Source organism: Tetranychus urticae, chromosome 2, assembly GCF_039701765.1.
Source record: "Tetranychus urticae isolate SD_2017Ah chromosome 2, NJAU_TeUrti_SD_1.0, whole genome shotgun sequence".
In the NCBI taxonomy this organism is placed as follows: Eukaryota; Metazoa; Arthropoda; class Arachnida; order Trombidiformes; family Tetranychidae; genus Tetranychus; species Tetranychus urticae.
The window spans coordinates 12547850-12567294 of record NC_142959.1 but is presented as its reverse complement, the minus strand read 5'-3'; the positions used below and the strand labels follow the sequence as shown (position 1 = coordinate 12567294).

The window sequence follows — 19445 nt, the reverse complement described above, 5'->3', positions numbered from 1 at the left end:
GTAGGATCTATGGGTCATTTACCATGCCAAATACTGGGAAAATAATGGAAAATTGTGAAAGGTTTTTACTTGTTTCTTTCAAACAATTGATTTTGATTTTTATGTTTTCGATTCTTTATCGATATAAATCAAAGGTTAAAAGAGGAGAATAAATAATTTACAATAATTAAACTTTGATAGAAGTGTTTGACTTTGGTTTGGGCTTTTGGGTGTATGCAGTGTAATTAGATTGTAAATATTAAAGTGAAAATCTGTGAACTTTCAATTGAGTTGACAACATCAAGATTTACGAGCATCTTGATGGTACATTTCCAGGTTATTAGCTTTTCTTAGCTCAAGATGATGTGGCTTTTGTTGGCATTTTTTCTCCATTTCCATTGAAAAGCTGTCAATGAAAATGATCCTGACTGACGAGCTAATGCTTTCCAATGCTTTGAAAATATTGAAAACATATTTGCTTTATAATAGACAAAATATGTTCTCACTTGTACATTATCGATCTTTAAAGTTTTTCTTGTCTTCTGGTTCAGTCTCAAATGGTTCAATCACTGTCATTGTCACTAACGACTGAACACCATGATACTTGTAATGGCTGTGAAAGGGATTCAAGAAGGATTAATGAAGGTAAAGTAATAATCAAAGGTATACCAAGTAAACAATACATTTACTTGCATTAATAATTGAAACTGGTAATAAAAGGCACCTAAAAATTTTAGATGAAACCCATTTTAGGTAGAAAGAAGGTAGATCAGGCCATATTGTTTTACATTTAACGTTGACATTTTGATAAACTAGTTGCTATCAAATAAAATTGAGTTAAAAATTGAGAGAACCAGAAAAATTGTAATTTCATTGCTGTCACCATATTACTGGCAGAAGATATTCCGATCTTCCCACGGATCATACTGAATAAACGGAGTAGATCCTTGCAGATACTCTTATCGAGCATTGCTTAACAGCATGATCGGCTAATTAAGGCAAAGGGACAAGGATACAATAGCAATTACAAAAAGGAAAACAAAAAGCAAAAAAAATCAAATAAATGAGATAAACAATTAACACCAGAGCCGAAACTAGCCCCCTCTGTAGTTGACATTACGGGCTATGAGAAACAAGTTGTCTTGTTAACCGGATAAAGCGGCACATTTGAATGGATAAAGAGTGATTTATCAATAAACATAAAACGCATTATCTCCATAAATAAATATTAAGAATCCTGAAATGATAGGATAACACAAGTAGCATTAATTGATTTAAATTGAAGGTTTAATTGTTAATGATTAACATAATCACAACAAAAGATTACATTTAAAACGTAAGTTTAACATTTCACATTTGAAAAATGAGCAAACTGATAACGCATGTGTGCGCAGTAAAGCCTGAGCCAATCAGTGAAAAGAGCTGATTGGGTTTGAGCGTTATTAAAATAATTTTTTTGGTATTCATTGCTCACAACAGTTTCTATGTCTTTGTCTTCTAGTAAATTTTGTTTTTTTCTAGTGTTTCTTTTATAATTAATTTGATTATATAATTGTAACCATTGATTTTTCACCACCATTATTACTGTTCTCTATTTAATCTCAACCTTATAATTTGTGTCGCATTTTTAGATGGCTTGTGGGGCCATAAAGAGATCTCTTGAATGGGATCCGTTGAATACACCCTCACAAAGTAGCACTCCAAGTGCAAGGCCGAGTAAGAAAAGATGTCTTGTCCATCACAATTATAATCCCAACGGTTTCAGCGGACCTAAGGAAGCTTCACCGTTCGCTGATTTACATGGTAAATTGTCTCCAGGTTTGTATTAATCACCTTTTCTCTGCACCTTGCCTCACTCTATTTGAGGCAAAAAAACCATGTTCTCAACCCATAATATTAATATCCTGCTTATTCTTACATTCTGTTTTTTTCTCTTTTATTTATTTTTTTCTCTTGCTTTCCAGAAACCATCGCTTCTAATATTAAGGATGAGATGAAACGATTACAAAATAGGAAACAATTATATTACTCGAACAGTGGAAATCAACTTATGAGTTCACCCAATTCAGAGAGTAATTCAAATGAGTGAGTAGATTGCTATCCATGCACTCTTTTAGCTTAATATTCCATTTCTTATTGTGTTTTTTTCTCTCTCTCTCTTAGAAATGAAGCCTCAACATCATCTGAAGGTCAAAGTTTCCTTGGACTACGTTCACCATCTCGCCGTGATCAACCTTTATTTACTTTTAGACAAGTAACAATTATCTGTGAAAGGCTCCTTAAAGAAAGGGAAACATCGATTAGAGAAGAATATGATCGCGTCCTAAGCAGCAAGTTAGCAGGTACTATCTTTTAAATTCCACTTGTGGGTTTGATTCTAATCACTGTTTTATATTTTCTTTCCGACAGAGCAATATGATACATTTGTAAAATTTACATACGATCAGATACAAAAAAGATTTGAAAACGGGACAACACCAAGTTACGTTAATTGATCTTAACCATGAGCTAATCATGGTCAATCGGATGACAATTTACACTAAATGTGAATATACATTGTAATAAAGTTTCCATTTTTTTTGAATGATAATTGATGTTTACATAAATTAATGGGCTCAATTTAAGTTGAAAATTCATGTTAACTTGACAATTTTTTTAAGGTAGCTTAAAGAGTTACAATTACATCGGATAATAAGGCACAATTTGAAAATCCAGTTGAAACACATGAAAAAAGAAAAATGAAAATGAAAATATAATGAAATTAATACAATAATGAAACATAAGAATAGTTTCTCTTTTTAGATATCATTCGATATCAAATAATACAATAATTTATATCATCTTTGTAAAGCTTAGTTTTTGGAGAATAAAAAAACGACTAAACAAATTAAGGCTACTAATCTATAAATAATATATTTCAATAAATATCTGATTGGTTTTTCGTTTTATTTTTACTAGATTCTCATTGTTCGGATGGCAAAATAAGAATCCAGTGATTGGCTTTGTATGCTTTGTTAATGAGATTTGGATAAACTTATGATAAATTGTGCCAAAAAAATAATATGAAAAAATATGAATTAATGATAAGTGATAATAAAAAAGAGAGAGAATGAATTGAATCCGATGTGTAAACGGCCTTTTTTCAGCTTCCAATGTATTTTTCCATGATATTTGAAGGTTGAAAGGAAAAGAGCGTTAATGTGGTGATAAAATGCTTAGTAAGCTGGACAAGTAATCGAACTGCTGTGGATGTATTAGGAAAAGAGCATTTTCTCAAGCAGCAAATTACTTGGCGAATAAATAATAGACTTGAATTTCCATATTTCTTTATTCTTTGTCCTATCCTTTTTTAAGCTTGGATCAATATGGATCTTGGACTTGATTAACTTGATTATTCTCAGCTTCTTTTTTTGAAGTTGCCTTTTCAATGTTACTTTTATTCAACAATCTTCACTTGTTAGTCTTGGTAGAATCACAATCAGGATTCAAGATTTGACTTTCGCTCGGCTCGTCTTTTAGCTAATTTCGATTGATTAACAGGTTCTAAATTGATTGGCGGTGGTACATTGACAGCCTCAAAGACTCGACCCATGTTGGCTTTAATTAAACTTGCTTCTTGGTGGGATAGACTTGCATCAGACAATTTATCTCTTTTACGGATAAAATCATGATTTAAGACATTCTCGGCTCGATAACGTATTTTTGGATCAACCAAGAGCATTTTGCTCACAAGGTCCTGTGAAAATGAAAGAGACAAAATAGATAAATTAAATTTTAATCTCGAAATAATTTATAAACTAAAATATTTCACTTTAACTAAATCAAAAGCGAAGACAAGAAGAAAAGCTTATTGTTTAACAAATAATTTGTGTTGGATTGATGGATACTCCTTATAACAAATTAGTCGAAAAATAGCTTTCCTTCAAACAGGTAAAGGGTCAAAATAGCGAAAGCAATTAGAGAAAGACAAAATAGAGAATCTCGAATGAGCTAACTGCGCAAAAGACTAGAATACAGAATTTTCGTCTTTAAAGTTAGAATTGAAGACTTTATCGGTTTTTCGGCGCAGTGGATGCGCATCTCATTGGTATTCAGCTATATTATATAATAACATGATTGCTGAAGAATGATAATTTTAAGGTCACATTCTTTAGATATAAAGACACTGAGTCTTGAAATGATTCGCCGAAAATAAACTTCCTCGGTTTTGTCTCTCTATTTTGCTTTCGCTATTTTGCCATTCTCTGTCTTGTCTTTCTCGATCTTGATTCCAAACCTGCAAAACAAATTTGATTAAAGTAAAGTGAATTAAACCATTTAAATGAATCTAAGTTTAAATTCAATCTTACCTTAGCAGTTTCAGAAACTCTCCTCCAATTACCTGATTTGAGATCAAACTCTCCTTTACCAACTTTACCTAATATTGAATTTGGAGTATCTTCTGGTCCATTGGCAAAAGGAGTATGGCTATAAATAAAGAAAAGAGATTATTAAAGGATGAATAAAATTAAAAATTTTTAATTTGCACCAATTTTGAAAGCAAAGTCAATTACTATTGGAATTATTAATGGAAAATTAATGAAAAATCAATTTAAATTCAATTCCTACAATTCAGCCAGAAAATAAGATGAAACAAATATTTGAATGCAAAAATTGAGTGAGAATGAGAATAAATTGTCACGAATAAAATGAATGATTCGATATTGAAAGATTGATTAAACTAGTGAAAATACAGAACAGTAAATTGAATTGCTTTTCTGATATTTGATTGATGAATTTGGTTAGTTGAATATCCATCAACATTATCACCTATCCAAGTGAATAAGAATAAGAAGAAAAATTGAACCCAAAAATGGTAACCAGAAAAATTCATTAGATGAAAAATTCAAGGTGAAGATTAATTTAAAAATAAAGTTGATTTCCTGGTTTGGGTTTCCAAGTAATAAGTGAAGTAAAAATACAAATATTTATTCAAGTAAATTGATTTTTTTATGATTTGCCCATTGAAAGGAAAATATATTCACGTTGATCATTTTAAGCCATTGAGCTTACGAAAATCATGGAAACAATTAAACTTTCAAATTTCATAGGCTTTGATGAGAGTAAGTATTCACTTCAAGGGGAAAAAGGTTAACACCATGAGGTTACAATTAAATGATATTTTTTTCAGTTTCACTGTTGAGTCAAAGTTAATCAATTGAACCTCTTAACTGGTTTGACTTGAAGTTAGTTCAATAGAGTAAACATGATTTGATCAGCAAATTTGTGGTAAAAGCTTACACAGGTCAAGGTTTGGTAAATAAAATTATTAGGTCAACCTGATTGATGACAATTTTCTGACCATTTGTTATTAATAATAACAATACACTATCATTATGGTTATTGAATTTTGCTGTAAAAGCAATCAGAGAAACCAGCAATCAATGGAAATTGCAGACTACAGTTATCATGGTGAGATAAACCAATTGAGATTAGCTGAATAGGATTTAAAGATTAAATCACTTTAAAAGGACTGTTTTTGCTAATTACGACTTATTTTGAAATTCAATTTCAATTCAATTACAAGATAATTTTGGTTAATTGATCGCCAATAGCCTTTAAGCTGGGATTATTGGATAAGGCCAGTTAATTGCTAATTAAACTCAATGTCCATTACAGTGAAGATTGTTAAAATTGATTGATGAAAAGTTAATTATCAGAGAGGCATTTAATTAACTAATGGGTTGGTTTTCAAGAAGATAAATAATTTATTTCTAGAAGGCAATTAAATTTGATAAAATAGCAACAACCAAGAAAACATTTCTTAACGATAATTTTAATCCTTTCATCAGAATCAATTGAACTTAAGCATTGCAATGAAGTTAGTGAATAACATTGAAATGAAACAGACAGAACATTTTGTAAGAATAATTTTTAAATTCTTAAGTAGTTTTTTATCAAAGGATTTTCATGTTTGCATTGTTGAGCACGTACAACGAAGTTCGAACAAGAATTTCATTTAAAATGTTGGAATAAGAGAATGTGCAGAACTTTGACTTTCAGTGAGATTATGTGACTTGAAATTGTTTTATACTTTAAATTTTGAGCCTTAATTAAGCTAAATGTTTCCACTTTTTTTGTATAATTTATTTAATATTGAAAGGAAAGAATCCAAAGGATCCTTGAGTAAACTTGTTCAAGATCAGATTTACACTGCTGGGAGTGATTTTTGTTGAGTTCACTCCCAAGGACGAGAGCATTTAAATTGAATAAAAGAGTAGCTAATAAACTCAGACTGAGAGGATAATTTGTGAATAACAGAAAAGTAAACTACATGGTAAACTCAAGGATAACATGGAACATTGATTGAGAACATAATTACAGTTTATATTGATCGATAATTTCAAAGTAATAATCATGTTTATTTAAGACTCATCAGCTTTGATGAGCCATTTCAATTTATCAACCCAATAAATCTGTGCAAATCAAAGTTACACCTACAAATAGGAATTGACTCATTGAATAATCAATATTGTTTCATCAGTATTCATACAGAGTTCAGACCACTTTGAATTAAGTAATTGAAAAGTTGGTCATCACAGAACTAGATTAATCTTCCAGACTAAAGTCTTGATTCAAGAAAAGTCATTCAATTTTCTCGAAACTTGAAATTACTTTTAAATTTATGATGAAATGTGAAAACTTTCTAACCCTTGAATGTGTTGGAAAAGTTGAATTTGAAATTTAAATTTCAAAGTTTCAATCGATTCAATAGATTAACTTTTTTGTCTTATATTTAAATCACTTTTTTCCACTTACAGATTCATTGGGTTGAAATAAATATTTCATGCAATGGGTTATTTTGCTTTCTAAATGTAAAACCAGATATTGATCATTGCAAAGTGACCACAATCAATCTATTATTGGAATTGGAAGAGCAACAAAAATCAATATTAATCGTTGTAAGCGAAAATAGAGGTCAACTGGGATCAAATGTTAACCGCTGTAATTGAGACAATTGTTTCATTATGAATGTTATGCATATTGGTGGTCGTTACCTAATTTTGGATCAAATGATGAAGTAAAAGTTTGCAGATTACAAACATTCAAATTGTAAGCTCAGATAATCTGGGTTGAAACAATTGAATGCTGTGTCAAGCTTTCCCTGTATTCTGTTCAAGGTTTCCAATAATGAGATTATTTGTGTTTTTTTCTCGTCTTCTTTGGTTGATGTAGATGAGCAACAACAATGAGGTTAGTGAAACAATAAGAGTGAAGAAGGAGAAAAAAAACTAACAGAAAGTTGAACCTAAAAGATGAGGAAAGTAACAATTTGCCTTGAAAGTGCAACATGAAAATCAATACAATTTAAACAGTTAACCATGGGATTCATCTTGAAATGTTGACAAAACGCAAATAGCAATTATTTTGAAATGCAACGGTCATTTGAAGAAAGACATGAAAGATAATTGAATATTGAAGTAAAAATGTTATGGCAAGAGGTGAGTCTTTTTACAGAAATGAATTAGAAAGGGAATGAAAGACAGGGGAAAATATCATGATATAATAATAGTTCATTTTGTATGAAACAAAATGAGCGAGAAAATGACTTAAGGCTTGGTTGTTTGCTCATAGATCCATGAGCATGGTGAGTATAAAAAAAGCTACATCAACCATTATTAATAAATATACACATTGAGAAAGCTTTTTGCCATCGAAGGGAATCAAGATAGGAAATGATGAAGATGAGAGGAAGATGAAGGGATGATGAAAGGAAAAGGGAAGATAAAGTAGGAGTAAAATGAATCAAAGCTTTTCTGGGTCAAGGCTAAAAAGAACAGAAAATTACAGAAAATAACTTTCACCCTTTTTTTCATGCTCACACTCATGGATCAAAGTTTACCTAAACAGTTTTGGTTCCTTTCAGTAACGATTCAAAGGGAAACAATCAAGGTTAACATGATAATGATAGTGAAAATCAGATTGACATGGAATCTTCGTCTTTCCATATTTCCTCTTCTCTCTATCCTTTTCATGAACACTTGTCATGTAAGTTTACTTGGGAAATTAGATGTTGGGTGATGGAAAAATTTTGTTATTACTTTTATACTTAAATGGTTCAAATCAAGTTACAAGAACAATATTTGAAATTAAACTTTCCTTTTCCGTTGGCAACTTTTCTCATTCTGTTGATGAAACAAAAAGATACTATTACTGGTTCATTTTGAATCTCACTAGACCACTGGTTATGATTAATGTGATTTTAAGTATCATCATGAGATAACCCAGAAGACATGAACATCTCAATTTTATGCAATTTTTATATGATAGAGTGCATGTTGATAAACTATTAATATGGTAAAGTAAAGCATTAGATTGGAGAGAAAGGTGGAGTCAGAATTTTATCAAAATTCTGCAATTACAAGATAATTTGTTGTTGCAAAATATCAATACTTATGAATATTTGCACTGCAAGAGATATAACATGAGTTTCATTGAAACATTGTATTAAGATGTTTACATTTACCTGGTTTTTTTCACAGTTTACTGTATATTAATTAGTAAATAGTGTTAGCAAACAAAATGATAATAGATATAAAATGAAAATACCTTTTCTGTTTGCTTTATCATCAATTACTTGAATGGATAATTTATCAAACGAAACAAAGAAATGGAAACAAGAAAAACTAGAAAAGAGGGAAACATTAAAGGGTGAACTTGGTAACCATAAAAGTTAATAATTGTATTGACAGTGAATCTGGTGATTGTGATGATAAAAATGACCAACACCATTTGACCAGAATTTGCAATTCGTCATAAAGTTGTCTATTTACAAGACTTTCATTTCAATGAATATTTTTGTTTGGTGAATAAAAGCAATGAAATTATTAGTGAAAGGAAATGAATGAGACTGACGTCAATATGAAGTAACCCAAAAAGCAATAGTCTTCATTGGCTGTAACACTGTTGGTTTAAATTGAAGATTGGGTTTAATTTTGCCTTTTTTTAACTTGATAAGGTGAAAGGTTTGATTGTTCATGTAAGAGGCATGAAAAATAATCTGTTGAACAGAAGGATGAGAATGAGTTGGAAAGAAATGTCAAGAGATTTAAAAACAAGGCTAAACATTGGCTCAGCTAAAGTTATGACAGATAATTGTTTACAATGAAATATAGCATGTAACGAAGAAAATGTTAAACTAATAAATAATTGACTAAATAACATGTGATTAACAAGGTTTGATGTTACACTTGAACAATTAAGGAATGAATGATCTGTAATAATTATCAACAACAACAGACGTAAATGATATTTACTTGTAACTTGTGATGGTTAACCAGAAACATTGGCAATTTCATTTTCAGGTAAATAACTGGTAAAATAAATGGGTGCAAAGGTACAGAAGTAAAGAAACTATGATTTGTTTTTTTACTTGAAATGCAATTTATACTGAGTTTCACTTTATCAATTGTGACAATTAAATGTTGAAGAAATTGCTTCAAGAAAAGTGTCACTCTGATGATGGATTTTTCACAATTTTTTTTCTTTTCTTTTTGATACTGCTTTTTGGGTTAAAACATTTGCAATATTGTCTAGAACAGAAAAGATGTGAAGAGAAAAAATGAAATTGAGCAAAGAATTTGTTCAGCATGAGAACTGGAAAAGTCCTTGAAAATGACCTATAAAAATGTAATCATGTTAACTGAGGAAAGTGTAGACATTTTCATTGGGAATGTTCAACTTGTACTTTTTTTTCTTGGTAACCTTGGTGATTATCCTGATTCTGGGTGAAGATAAGGCAAATCATGAAGTGTTAATCTTTCAAAACTAAGCTTCAACCCATATTGTTAACACTTGTAAATGTGACAAAAAAGATGATTTACTTTCAAGGTGGAAACACTGTAATTAAATGAAGATGAAAATTAATGTTGACTGAAATGTAAAAAATGATCAACTTCAAGTTGAATCAAAAATGTCAAGATAATGGTAAAGAGAGCGAGATGTGTCACATTATCAATGCAAATAATATTATTAATATTAATAGTTCAATTATTGATGAATGAGTGGCGAGGTAAACATTTTTTCAGTTAACTTTTGCTTTCAAAATGTAAAAGGTGTTTGTAGAGTTGCAGACAGATAGCGATAAATTAACAATTAATTCATACCCGGCCAACATGGTGTAAAGTAACACTCCCATACTCCATATATCCACTGCTTCATCGTAACCCTGTTTTTTGAGTACTTCAGGGGCAACAAAATTGGCTGTGTAACAGGGTGTCATGAGTAAACCATTTCCAGCTCTCATTTGTTTGGCAAAACCAAAATCACAGATTCTTATTGACTCAGGAGCTCCAGATGAATCGGCATACATTATATTGGATGGTTTAAGATCTCGATGGACAACCTAATCATTAACAGATAGAAAACATTAGTTATGGAAAAATCAGTGAATATAAATGATTCGGAAGGAAGGAATTGCTGGTTTAGTTTTTACTTGACAAAGGGTTGATTAATTGAAGATTGGGAATAAGAATGATAGGAAAAATCTTGCATGAAATGGAGGCGGAAATTTCATTGATTGAGCTTTATATTGTGAAAATGTTCAATAGGATTGAAAATAAATGTAAAAAGGTGAAAAGGTTAAATTATTTAGATGGTTCATTAATCATTGATATCTTTTCAATTGTAATAATTCAATTAACGGGAAAAGTTTTTTCTCTTTGACAAATTTTGAATTTTCATCAATATTTAATGATTCACTGTTTTGCATCATTATGCATTTCAGATGGACAGTTAAAGACTTCGTTTAATGATTGATGAATGATTAAACGGCATTTAAAAGGTAAAGAGTGGATGAAAGGTGCAGGTGTAATAAAATGAATGACGAACAAGAAAAAACAGTAAATTTTAAATGATGGATGAAATTGTTGAGATTCAATGAATAATTTACGTATTGATTTAAACATTTGCTGTAATTGATGGATTTACCAAAACAATAGTTACGTCGTAATACCATAATCTTCAAGATGAATTTAGCAATTTAGCTTATCTGTAAATAACTGAAAGGTTGAACCATGGTTTGGTGAACAACAGTTCAATTTACATTGAATAATCTTGAGCAATAAAATGTTTCAGAAGTGAATTTCAGATTTCAAGTTTACATTGTAATTTGTGATTCTGTGAACAAGTTTGTTTCAAGAATCGAGAAGAGTGTGAAAGCTATTGTCAAGTGCAATTGATTTTGATGGAAATGATCATCTTAAGATGAAAAAAAATATTTAAACGATCAATCGATGATAATGAGATGTACAAAAGGATAATGTTTCAGAATGGGAAGAGTGAAGAGAAAAGAATGAGAAAAAATCAGATAAATTCATACCCCATTTTCATGAAGATATTTAATGGTTGCAGCAATAATTTCAAGAACTTCACTGGCTTCCTTTTCATTGAAACTTCTCTTTGATAGTATACGGTCCAATAGTTCACCGCCCTCCAGGAAATCCATGAATAAGTAAACACAGTCACTATCTTCATAAACATCATGAAGAGTAACTATATTAGAATGTTGACCAAATCTTAAAAGTATTTCAATCTCTTCAGAGCAATCAAATTTTTGTTTATCAATGATCTAAGGAGACAAAATGTGAAAGAAGTGAATGAGAAAAAAAAGAGTTGAAAGATGATGGAAGGGAGAAGGAAACAGAGAAGGAGAAAGGGAAGATAAAGGAAGGAGAATAGGAAGATAAAAGAAATGTCATGAAAGAAAAGCATAAGGCAAGAGAAAAGATGATCGTTACAAAGATTCTAATGTACAAGTTTTGAAGCATTTTTGAAAAGTTATTGTACTTGACATTGCATCTTTGTAGATCACTTTGTTTGGTTGAAAAGTAAAATTGATGAAAAGATGAGAAACTGTTAGAATGACAGTTTTCAATAGGATTTATATGGAAATGTGAATGTTGATGGAAAGAGAGGAAACAGAGGAAAATGAAGGTTTAAAAGTATCCAAACCTTTACAGCATATTTAACTTGAGTTTCTTTGTGAATACACATTTTACAATATGAAAATGAACCTTTGCCTAGCTCTTTACAAAATTCATATTCATCTAATGATCGACCCATACATGCGGATATTATTCCAGTTTGCTTGAGTCGAGTGGTAACCATGGAAGAACCATTTGTAACTTTGTCCAATTCCATATCAAGATTATTGGCTAAACTAGGTGCAATAAAGCTAAACCCTTTGAAAAGTGCATGGGCATTGGCACTAGGAGGAACTCCGGGAGAGTCTGAATGTTTTTTTTGTGTTCAAGGAAAAAGGATGTAAGAGGTAAAAAAAAGGCAGAAAAGGATTATAAATAAGTGATGATGATGTGGATGATAGGAAACATTGAACTGATGTTATTTAGTGAAGAAAAGTCAAGAATGCAGAAGTGAAAATATTTATATTGATGGATGATGAGTTTAGATGAATTATTCTGGTGCAATGATTTTGTACTCAAACTAACCTTAAAATGGTCTAGAAATTCAATCTTCAGTTCAATATTTTTTAACCATTTGAAAATACTTCTACTTACCTTCTTGAATATTAAAATGAAATAGATTGTCATCACGGACAACTGTCGGAATGTAAGGTGGTGTAACCTCTTTACGGGTCAATTTAGTGAAATCAATGGTTTCAAAAAATGCATGTTCCATGATGTCTTTACCTCCATTGGCACCTGAACCCAATCGATTAGCGGGATTACGTTTAAATAAAGATCGCAATAAACATTGAGCGTGTACACTTAAATATTGTGGCATGGGAATCCGCGACCTGATACATGGATCAATAGGGTAAAATGTGTTACAAGGTTCATTGTAAATTGTAATTAGTAAACAAGTCGATAGTAATGACAATGGATGGAGGGATGGGAAAACCAGGCAAATGGGTTAAACAAATTGAACAGGTGAGTAGAGTTGGTGTATCGAAAGAAAGAGATGAATCGAGAAAATGGTGTAATTCTGACTATATGTGGGTATGTGTTTGATCAGAAAAATGATAAATAGGTAATAAACTGCAAGGAAATAAAGAGATGATGCAAGAAGTGAGAAAAAAACAAAATGGAATAAATGAAGAGACAGAATTTCGAGAATGTTTTGAAATTTGAAAAAATATAACAAAAAGATGAGGAAAAAATGTTTAAACAATTTCTCTCCTTTTTTATATTCTGGTTATCATTGTTTTAAACCATTACTGAAAGATTTTCCATCAACCTGAGTAAGCTTCAATATCCAATTTTACTTGATTCATCTTCTCAGTCTACATGTAAATTGTTGAGATGTCGTTAGTTTAAAACATGTAACTCAAAGAGCAGAAAAAAAAGCTATCGACTGTTCAGCATGATTATGTTGATTAAATTTTTCTTTTTCTCTTTCTACTTCTACTAAGCTAAACATCCATTTAATGGTGAAGTAATGGCAAATTTCAATGGTTCCAAGATGCATGTTTGTGAGATTACAAGAATAAATGTTTACATTTTACCTTCCTTTTTTTTCTTATCTCTTTCGCGTCTGTCTTTTTAATGAATAGCATACATCAAACTCAATTTAGTTTGAGGAAGAACAGTTTAAATCTGAATCTTACAATCAACAAGGAGAATCAGAGGAAGAGGGAAAAAGGGAAGAGTATAAAAAAAATCGACTAACTTGAGAATCTGATTCATTGTCTCTTTTCTGGTGCCACCACGGAATGGTAAGGCTCCGGTTAACATTTCAAACATGAGAACACCAAAAGACCACCAATCAACCGCCACAGTGTGACCTTTACGATTAATTATTTCAGGTGCCATGTACTCTACGGTTCCACAAAAAGAATATGTTTTGTCATCAGCAAGAGATTCTTTGCTCAAGCCGAAATCAGTCAATTTAATGTGACCTCCAGAGTCTAGGAGAATACTAAACAAGGAAATAAGAGAGAAAAAATTTCAAGGTTTTTCACAATTAGTATAATACCATAATACTATCATCATCATGAACATTATCAATTTAGTTAGTTATTGAGTTGAGGATTAACAAAAGAAGATTAAACTTTAGATCAAGTCTGAATAATCAACGTAATATTGAAATGAAATGGATGAGGGAATTGTTTCTCAATATGTTTGAGTGGATGAAGTGCTTAAAAAGGATATAAGAGGAAATTAGAAATGGGCATAAAATGGAAACTAACTTTTCAGGTTTAAGATCTCTGTAAATAATTCCAAGTGAATGTAAATGATCCAGAGCAAGGACAAGTTCAGCAAGGTAGAATTTGACATCTTCTTCGGTAAACATGACCTATGGAATAGAAAAATGAGTATAAAAGAAGAAAGAACAAAAGGTTAGATAATAATTTTATCAGGAATTTTTTCTTGAAGTTAAATGTTTATGATGGGTAAATGACTAACAAGAAGCGAGGATAGGAAAGAGAATGAAATAGAGAAAAAGGAAAAAGGAAGGAAGATATGATGAGAATCAAGGTGAGAAATACTGACACTGGAAATAAGGGATAATTTTGGAACATAAAATTAGAGCCTATCTCGAGTCTTACCTCATGATTAAGCCTTGTAAAAAGATCACCTCCATGTAAGTAGTCTAGAACTAAATAGAGTTTTCCTTCGGTTTGAAAGGCGTAATTAAGTTTCACTATAAAAGGATGATTAACCTCAGCTAGAATATCTCGTTCCATTTTACTTCGCTCTCTATCACGAACTTTGAGAGTTGCCTTTCTTAAGACTTTCATGGCATACAATGTGCCTGCATCCGGTCCAATTGTTTTCTTGACCAAATAAACTTTACCAAAAGATCCTTCACCTAGAACTTTTAACAATGCAAATTGGTTTGGATCGGCAGCTGGATGACCCTCCTTGGTAACATTTGTAACCTCAATTTCCCGTATAGTTGAACCATCAGTTTCCATTTGTTGAACCTGTTCATTATTATCAATCGGTGGCATCTCTTCGGGACTTGGTGTAGATGAAATAACCTGTTGGACGAAGAAGTTTTTTTGCGATATAATCAAGAATCTGCAAGCTGAATTGTTGATACATCAATAGATAATTTTCAACAATAAAAATAAATTCAGTTATTAACAAAAATTAATAAAAAAAGAAATAAATAAAACAAAAAGTAAAAAAAGCAAAAGGATGCAGAAAAAAATGACAGTAAATGACAGTAAAGAAACGAAAGGCTGAGAAGACTCTACTTTTTGTTGTAAATTATAAACAAAAAAATCAACATGTTTTACCTGAACACCGGAATCATCCTTTTGCCAGGGAACATCTAAATTTGCAAGAGGCATTTTACAAACTGTTACCACTAGTTAAATAAATCACAGAAATGTAAAGAAAGAAACAATTTACAATAAAAATTTTGATGATCAAATGATAAGGTAATAATAATCTTTTCAGACAAAACACAGTGACTAAACTCAAGCTTTAAACTATGAATGTAACTGCAAAACCTTCTGCTTCAGTATCGATATTTTGACAACAATAGTTATCGATATCAATATCTAATCTTGCGACAAAAAGGTAGAAGCTAGCAGCACCTATTGATGGATAAATAAACTATAAATGAAAGCTTAAAATAGCTATCAATATGAGTTTGTTTATCCATCAACAGGTGCTGCTAGTTTCTACCTTGTTGTCGCGAGTAGTTTAAATCTTGAGTTTAGTCCAAAGAGTCATTGTTTTGTCTGGAAAGATTATCATTACCTTATCATTTGATCATCAAATTTTTATTGTAAATTGTTTCTTTCTTTACATTTCTGTGATTTATTTTACTAGTGGTAACAGTTTGTAAAATGCCTCTTGCAAATTTAGATGTTCCCTGGCAAAAGGATGATTCCGGTGTTCAGGTAAAACATGTTGATTTTTTGTTTATAATTTACACCATAAAGTAGAGTCTTCTCAGACTTTCATTTCTTTAATGTCATTTAATGTCATTTTTTTCTTTTAATTTAAGTCCCGAAGAGATACCATCGATTGATAGTAATGAACAGGTTCAACAAATGGAAACTGATGGTTCAACTATCGAGGTTACACATGTTACCAAGGAGGGTCATCCAGCTGCTGATCTAGACCAATTTGCATTTTAAAGTTCTAGGTGAAAGATCATCTGGTAAAGTTTATATGGCCAAGAAAACAATTGGACCGATGCAGGCACATTGTATGCCATGAAAGTCTTGAGAAAGGCAACTCTCAAAGTTCGTGATAGAGAGCGAAGTAAAATGGAACGAGATATTCTAGCTGAGGTTTATCATTGAATTGACTGATTTCGGCTTGAGTAAAGAATCTCTTGTTGATGACAAAACATATTCTTTTTGTGGAACCGTAGAGTACATGGCACCTGAAATAATTAATCGTAAAGGTCACACTGTGGCGGTTGATTGGTGGTCTTATGTTAACCGGAGTATTACCATTTCGTGGTGGTTCCAGAAAAGAATTGGCTGTCTTGTTTTTTAGTTTAACTCTTTAGCTTATTTACATATGGAAAACCCGAGAAGGTGAAAAACGAATGATAATTATGATGTTAATTTGTGTTTCTCAGATAATCTCGTGTAATATTTTCTGATTCACTAGTGAATAAGTCTTGTTTACAATGAAAGATTTGTTTTATTCAACAATTATTTTAAACAATAAAATGGCAATTTTGTCTTTTGTTTTTATATATAAATTTGATATTTTCATGTAAAATGATGTTCATTTGTGTTTAATAATAATAATAATAATGTAAACGATAACATTTTTTAACCACACATTGTTACAATAATGTAATTTTTAGCATTTGTGATTTAAAAAGAGAGATTTGATGATGTTTGTTACAGTGGCAATAGTTGATTTTTGGAGATTTGTTTTTTGTAGGTTGGTTTTATTTGTTGATTGGTTGAATTGTGAATTTAACTTAAATAAAATTAAAATATATATTTAGTTAATGTCTTTTCATATGAAGAGATAGATGATCTGAGCGTGAAAAAGACCGTTGACACAGTTGACACTTGAATGGTTTTTGTCCGGTGTGCTTTCGATAATGGCGTGTTAATTCATCTGAACGAGCAAACTTCCATGTACAACCTTCCCAATTACATGTATATGGCTTTTCGCCTGCGAATAAAGGGAGAGAGAAAGAGAAAAAAAATACAGAACAATGTATTAATAATCAATTATTAAGCTCATGATTGACATCTATCAATAATGGATAGTGAAAACAAGGAGTAAGCAAAGAGATAGAGAGAAAGAGAAGAGAATTAAGACAATTTTATAACAATTATCAACACGACAATTATCATTATCACCATTATAATTTTCATTTTTTACCACAATGATACCGAGCCACTCGAAATAAATTATCAATACCAGCTCAACTCTTTCTCTATTATCGTTAGTGTTGTCGGTAGAAATGCATGTAAAAACAAAAACATTCAGACAACAGATACACACACATAAAAACAAGAGGTTGAAGCAAACAAAAAAGCTTAAAATTGAGAACACAAAATTTTTAAAGGGAAAGGAAACCAAACATATCCTGATTACAGATATCCAAATTGAAAAGCACTCTTAATGACACAATCACTGGTAATGTAATAATGATGATAATGTAAATGAAGGAACCAGAAAAATGGTGAAGAGAGGTTGAGAAGAAAGGAAGAAAAGGAAGCAAAAAATGGAAAAGAAAGAGATGATTATTTAAGAAAACAGAGAAACAAAACGAGGATAAATGGTGAATAATCCAGTACCTGTGTGAGTTCTTTTGTGAGCTTTTAAATGGGAACTTTTGGTGTACACTTTTTCACATCCTTCAAAGTCACATTTATGCACTTTCCTTCGGCGTAGATTTTCAATATGATAATCAGATGAGGATGAGCTTGAGGTTGATAATGAGGCTTGAGGTGAACGATCAATTTGAAATTTGCAGTAACGTTTAATTACAGTCTCTTTGTAATTTGTCTTTAATGGGTCATTTGTATCTGGAGCACGAACACGCACAGGAAGGGTGAGGTCAAGAACATATTCAGAATCGTCCAGAGCCATATGTGATGATGATCTTTGATTTGTTGACTTGGTCAATCTCGCACTGACAGACGTAAAGACACAAACTGAAAAACATAGATAGAGAGAGAGTGTGTGTGTGTGTATGTGTTTGCTTTAAGAAAGGTAGAACCAAAATGTAGAGAGAGAGAAAGAGAGAGAAAACCCAACTGGCTTAGCCAGCCGAAAAACAAGAATCCTTATTGTTGCTCATTTAGAGTCGACTCAAACTTGTCAGTCTCTTTAAGTTTAAATGAAACAAAGATTTAGTGAAATAAATTGCCACTGGAGTCGCTTCAATCGATACCATTTAAATGTAATTTTTTGTAAATAAAATTGAAAATAAAAATAATTAAAAACTCAACTCAAGTATTGTTTTTCACTTTTTCATTGACAAAATTTGATTTCGGGTGATTGGAACTAGATTGACCTTTAGCCAATGAGATATTTATAGTTGTTATCAATTTCTTGTCACAATATTAATGCTAAATAACTTGATGATATCAATGAAACAAAAGTGTGAATAGTTTATATCAACTAGATTTTGATTAAAAATGTAGTCACTATTTTCATGGGTCAGTCTGGAATAGCTCTTGTTAAACTTATTCAGACGAAAGTATAAGCATTTTAAGTAAGCAAGAACGTGAAATGATCAATATTTCCTAATTTGAGTTCTGGGAATGAGGATTGAATAATGAATTTCTTGGTGAATAGATTTACATTTCCCTTTGAGTAAAGCTCTTTCAATCTTTAAATCTAGTCAGTCACTTTATCTCAATAAGAATCAAAAACGACTTAAAAATAGTAACTAAAAAGTTGAAAGGAGTAGAGCCAAAAACTTTAACTTTCGATTTAATAGGAGTTCAAACTTGATGACTGCGTAGGGTCATAAAAACTGAGTCCAGTAATGCTATTAAAAAACTTCTCTGGTCAACAGTTTTTGATCAAATCGTATCCAAAGTTGAAACTTAGATCGCATTTTGTACAGTTGTGTGACCAGATTTTTTCAAGAAACTCATTCTCCTGATGCAAATTTTGATCATCAACCAGAAAATGTACTAATTTTGAGAAATAAAACTTTTTGTTTTTTGTAAAAAAGATCACTTCGATTTTCAGTTAAATCGGCCGCTTTCTCTGACCGCAAGAGTTAGAGATCTGAAACTCGTTTCACACTGATAAAAATGTTTGGTGAATATGGCTGACCGAAAACTTTTTTCGATTTATAAACAGTTCGCTTGATTTTGACCATTAGCGCAAAAACTTTGGTCCTCAATTCAATCGCAGTAATATCCGAGCCCAAACAGTAAAATCAAATCTCTTCTCGAGACAGAAGCATCTTTTAACACAATCTTTCCTTAAGTGATCCAAGCTACTTTAACTAGCTAGTGACTCCGAAACTATGTTTTTGATTGACCAAATGTCTAGTTTTGATCCAGCAAT

The 19445-nt window shown here is 31.2% G+C and overlaps 3 protein-coding genes and 1 long non-coding RNA gene across 6 annotated transcripts; 2 read left to right on the top strand and 2 right to left on the bottom strand.

Annotated features, from left to right (window-relative positions):
- Positions 1-1462: 1462 nt before the first annotated feature.
- Positions 1463-2569, top strand: akirin. Of its 2 annotated transcripts, none has more exons than XM_015929291.2 (4): positions 1463-1782; positions 1944-2064; positions 2143-2321; positions 2389-2569. In XM_015929291.2, exons 1-4 carry the CDS (start codon positions 1611-1613, stop codon positions 2472-2474), a joined length of 558 nt encoding a protein of 185 aa, XP_015784777.1. In that variant the 5' UTR covers positions 1463-1610; the 3' UTR covers positions 2475-2569. The 2 variants fall into 2 exon arrangements, with proteins under 2 accessions (XP_015784777.1, XP_015784770.1); XM_015929284.2 differs by having other exon boundaries at positions 1463-1797.
- Positions 2570-2906: 337 nt separating this feature from the next.
- Positions 2907-15416, bottom strand: S6kII (Ribosomal protein S6 kinase II). 2 transcript variants are annotated; one of them, XM_015929273.3, is made up of 10 exons: positions 15224-15416; positions 14528-15009; positions 14168-14274; positions 13648-13896; positions 12537-12775; positions 11971-12248; positions 11339-11587; positions 10125-10363; positions 4329-4446; positions 2907-3715 (listed from the first exon to the last, which is right to left on the bottom strand). In XM_015929273.3, exons 2-10 carry the CDS (start codon positions 14930-14932, stop codon positions 3458-3460), a joined length of 2142 nt encoding a protein of 713 aa, XP_015784759.1. In that variant the 5' UTR covers positions 14933-15009; positions 15224-15416; the 3' UTR covers positions 2907-3457. The 2 variants fall into 2 exon arrangements, with proteins under 2 accessions (XP_015784759.1, XP_015784750.1); XM_015929264.3 differs by having other exon boundaries at positions 14528-14962.
- A 94-nt stretch (positions 15417-15510) lies between these two features.
- Positions 15511-16645, top strand: LOC112538784 (uncharacterized). Its single transcript, XR_003082128.2, has 2 exons — positions 15511-15835; positions 15943-16645. It is a non-coding gene; the product is annotated as an uncharacterized LOC112538784 (long non-coding RNA).
- A 23-nt stretch (positions 16646-16668) lies between these two features.
- LOC107362272 (Krueppel-like factor 3) lies at positions 16669-18094 on the bottom strand. The gene is made up of 2 exons (XM_015929299.3): positions 17714-18094; positions 16669-17081 (listed from the first exon to the last, which is right to left on the bottom strand). The coding sequence occupies exons 1-2, from the start codon at positions 18006-18008 to the stop codon at positions 16909-16911; spliced, it is 468 nt and encodes a 155-aa protein (XP_015784785.1). The 5' UTR covers positions 18009-18094; the 3' UTR covers positions 16669-16908.
- Between the last annotated feature and the right edge of the window lie 1351 nt (positions 18095-19445).

What these genes read in the sequence shown, in the direction of transcription:
- S6kII (XM_015929264.3), bottom strand. Translation starts at nt 15,277, where the DNA reads ATGCCTCTTGCAAATTTAGATGTTCCCTGGCAAAAGGATGATTCCGGT. An exon ending in AGAGATCTTAAACCTGAAAA is followed by an intron (nt 13,897 to 14,167) that starts GTTAGTTTCCAT and finishes TTCCTTGTTTAG; the next exon opens with TATTCTCCTAGACTCTGGAG. An exon ending in AAGTTAAATATGCTGTAAAG is followed by an intron (nt 11,588 to 11,970) that starts GTTTGGATACTT and finishes TTGTCTCCTTAG; the next exon opens with ATCATTGATAAACAAAAATT.
- LOC107362272 (XM_015929299.3), bottom strand. Translation starts at nt 18,008, where the DNA reads ATGGCTCTGGACGATTCTGAATATGTTCTTGACCTCACCCTTCCTGTG. An exon ending in TCACAAAAGAACTCACACAG is followed by an intron (nt 17,082 to 17,713) that starts GTACTGGATTAT and finishes CTTTATTCGCAG; the next exon opens with GCGAAAAGCCATATACATGT.
- akirin (XM_015929284.2), top strand. Translation starts at nt 1,611, where the DNA reads ATGGCTTGTGGGGCCATAAAGAGATCTCTTGAATGGGATCCGTTGAAT. An exon ending in ACATGGTAAATTGTCTCCAG is followed by an intron (nt 1,798 to 1,943) that starts GTTTGTATTAAT and finishes CTTGCTTTCCAG; the next exon opens with AAACCATCGCTTCTAATATT. An exon ending in TCAGAGAGTAATTCAAATGA is followed by an intron (nt 2,065 to 2,142) that starts GTGAGTAGATTG and finishes TCTCTCTCTTAG; the next exon opens with AAATGAAGCCTCAACATCAT.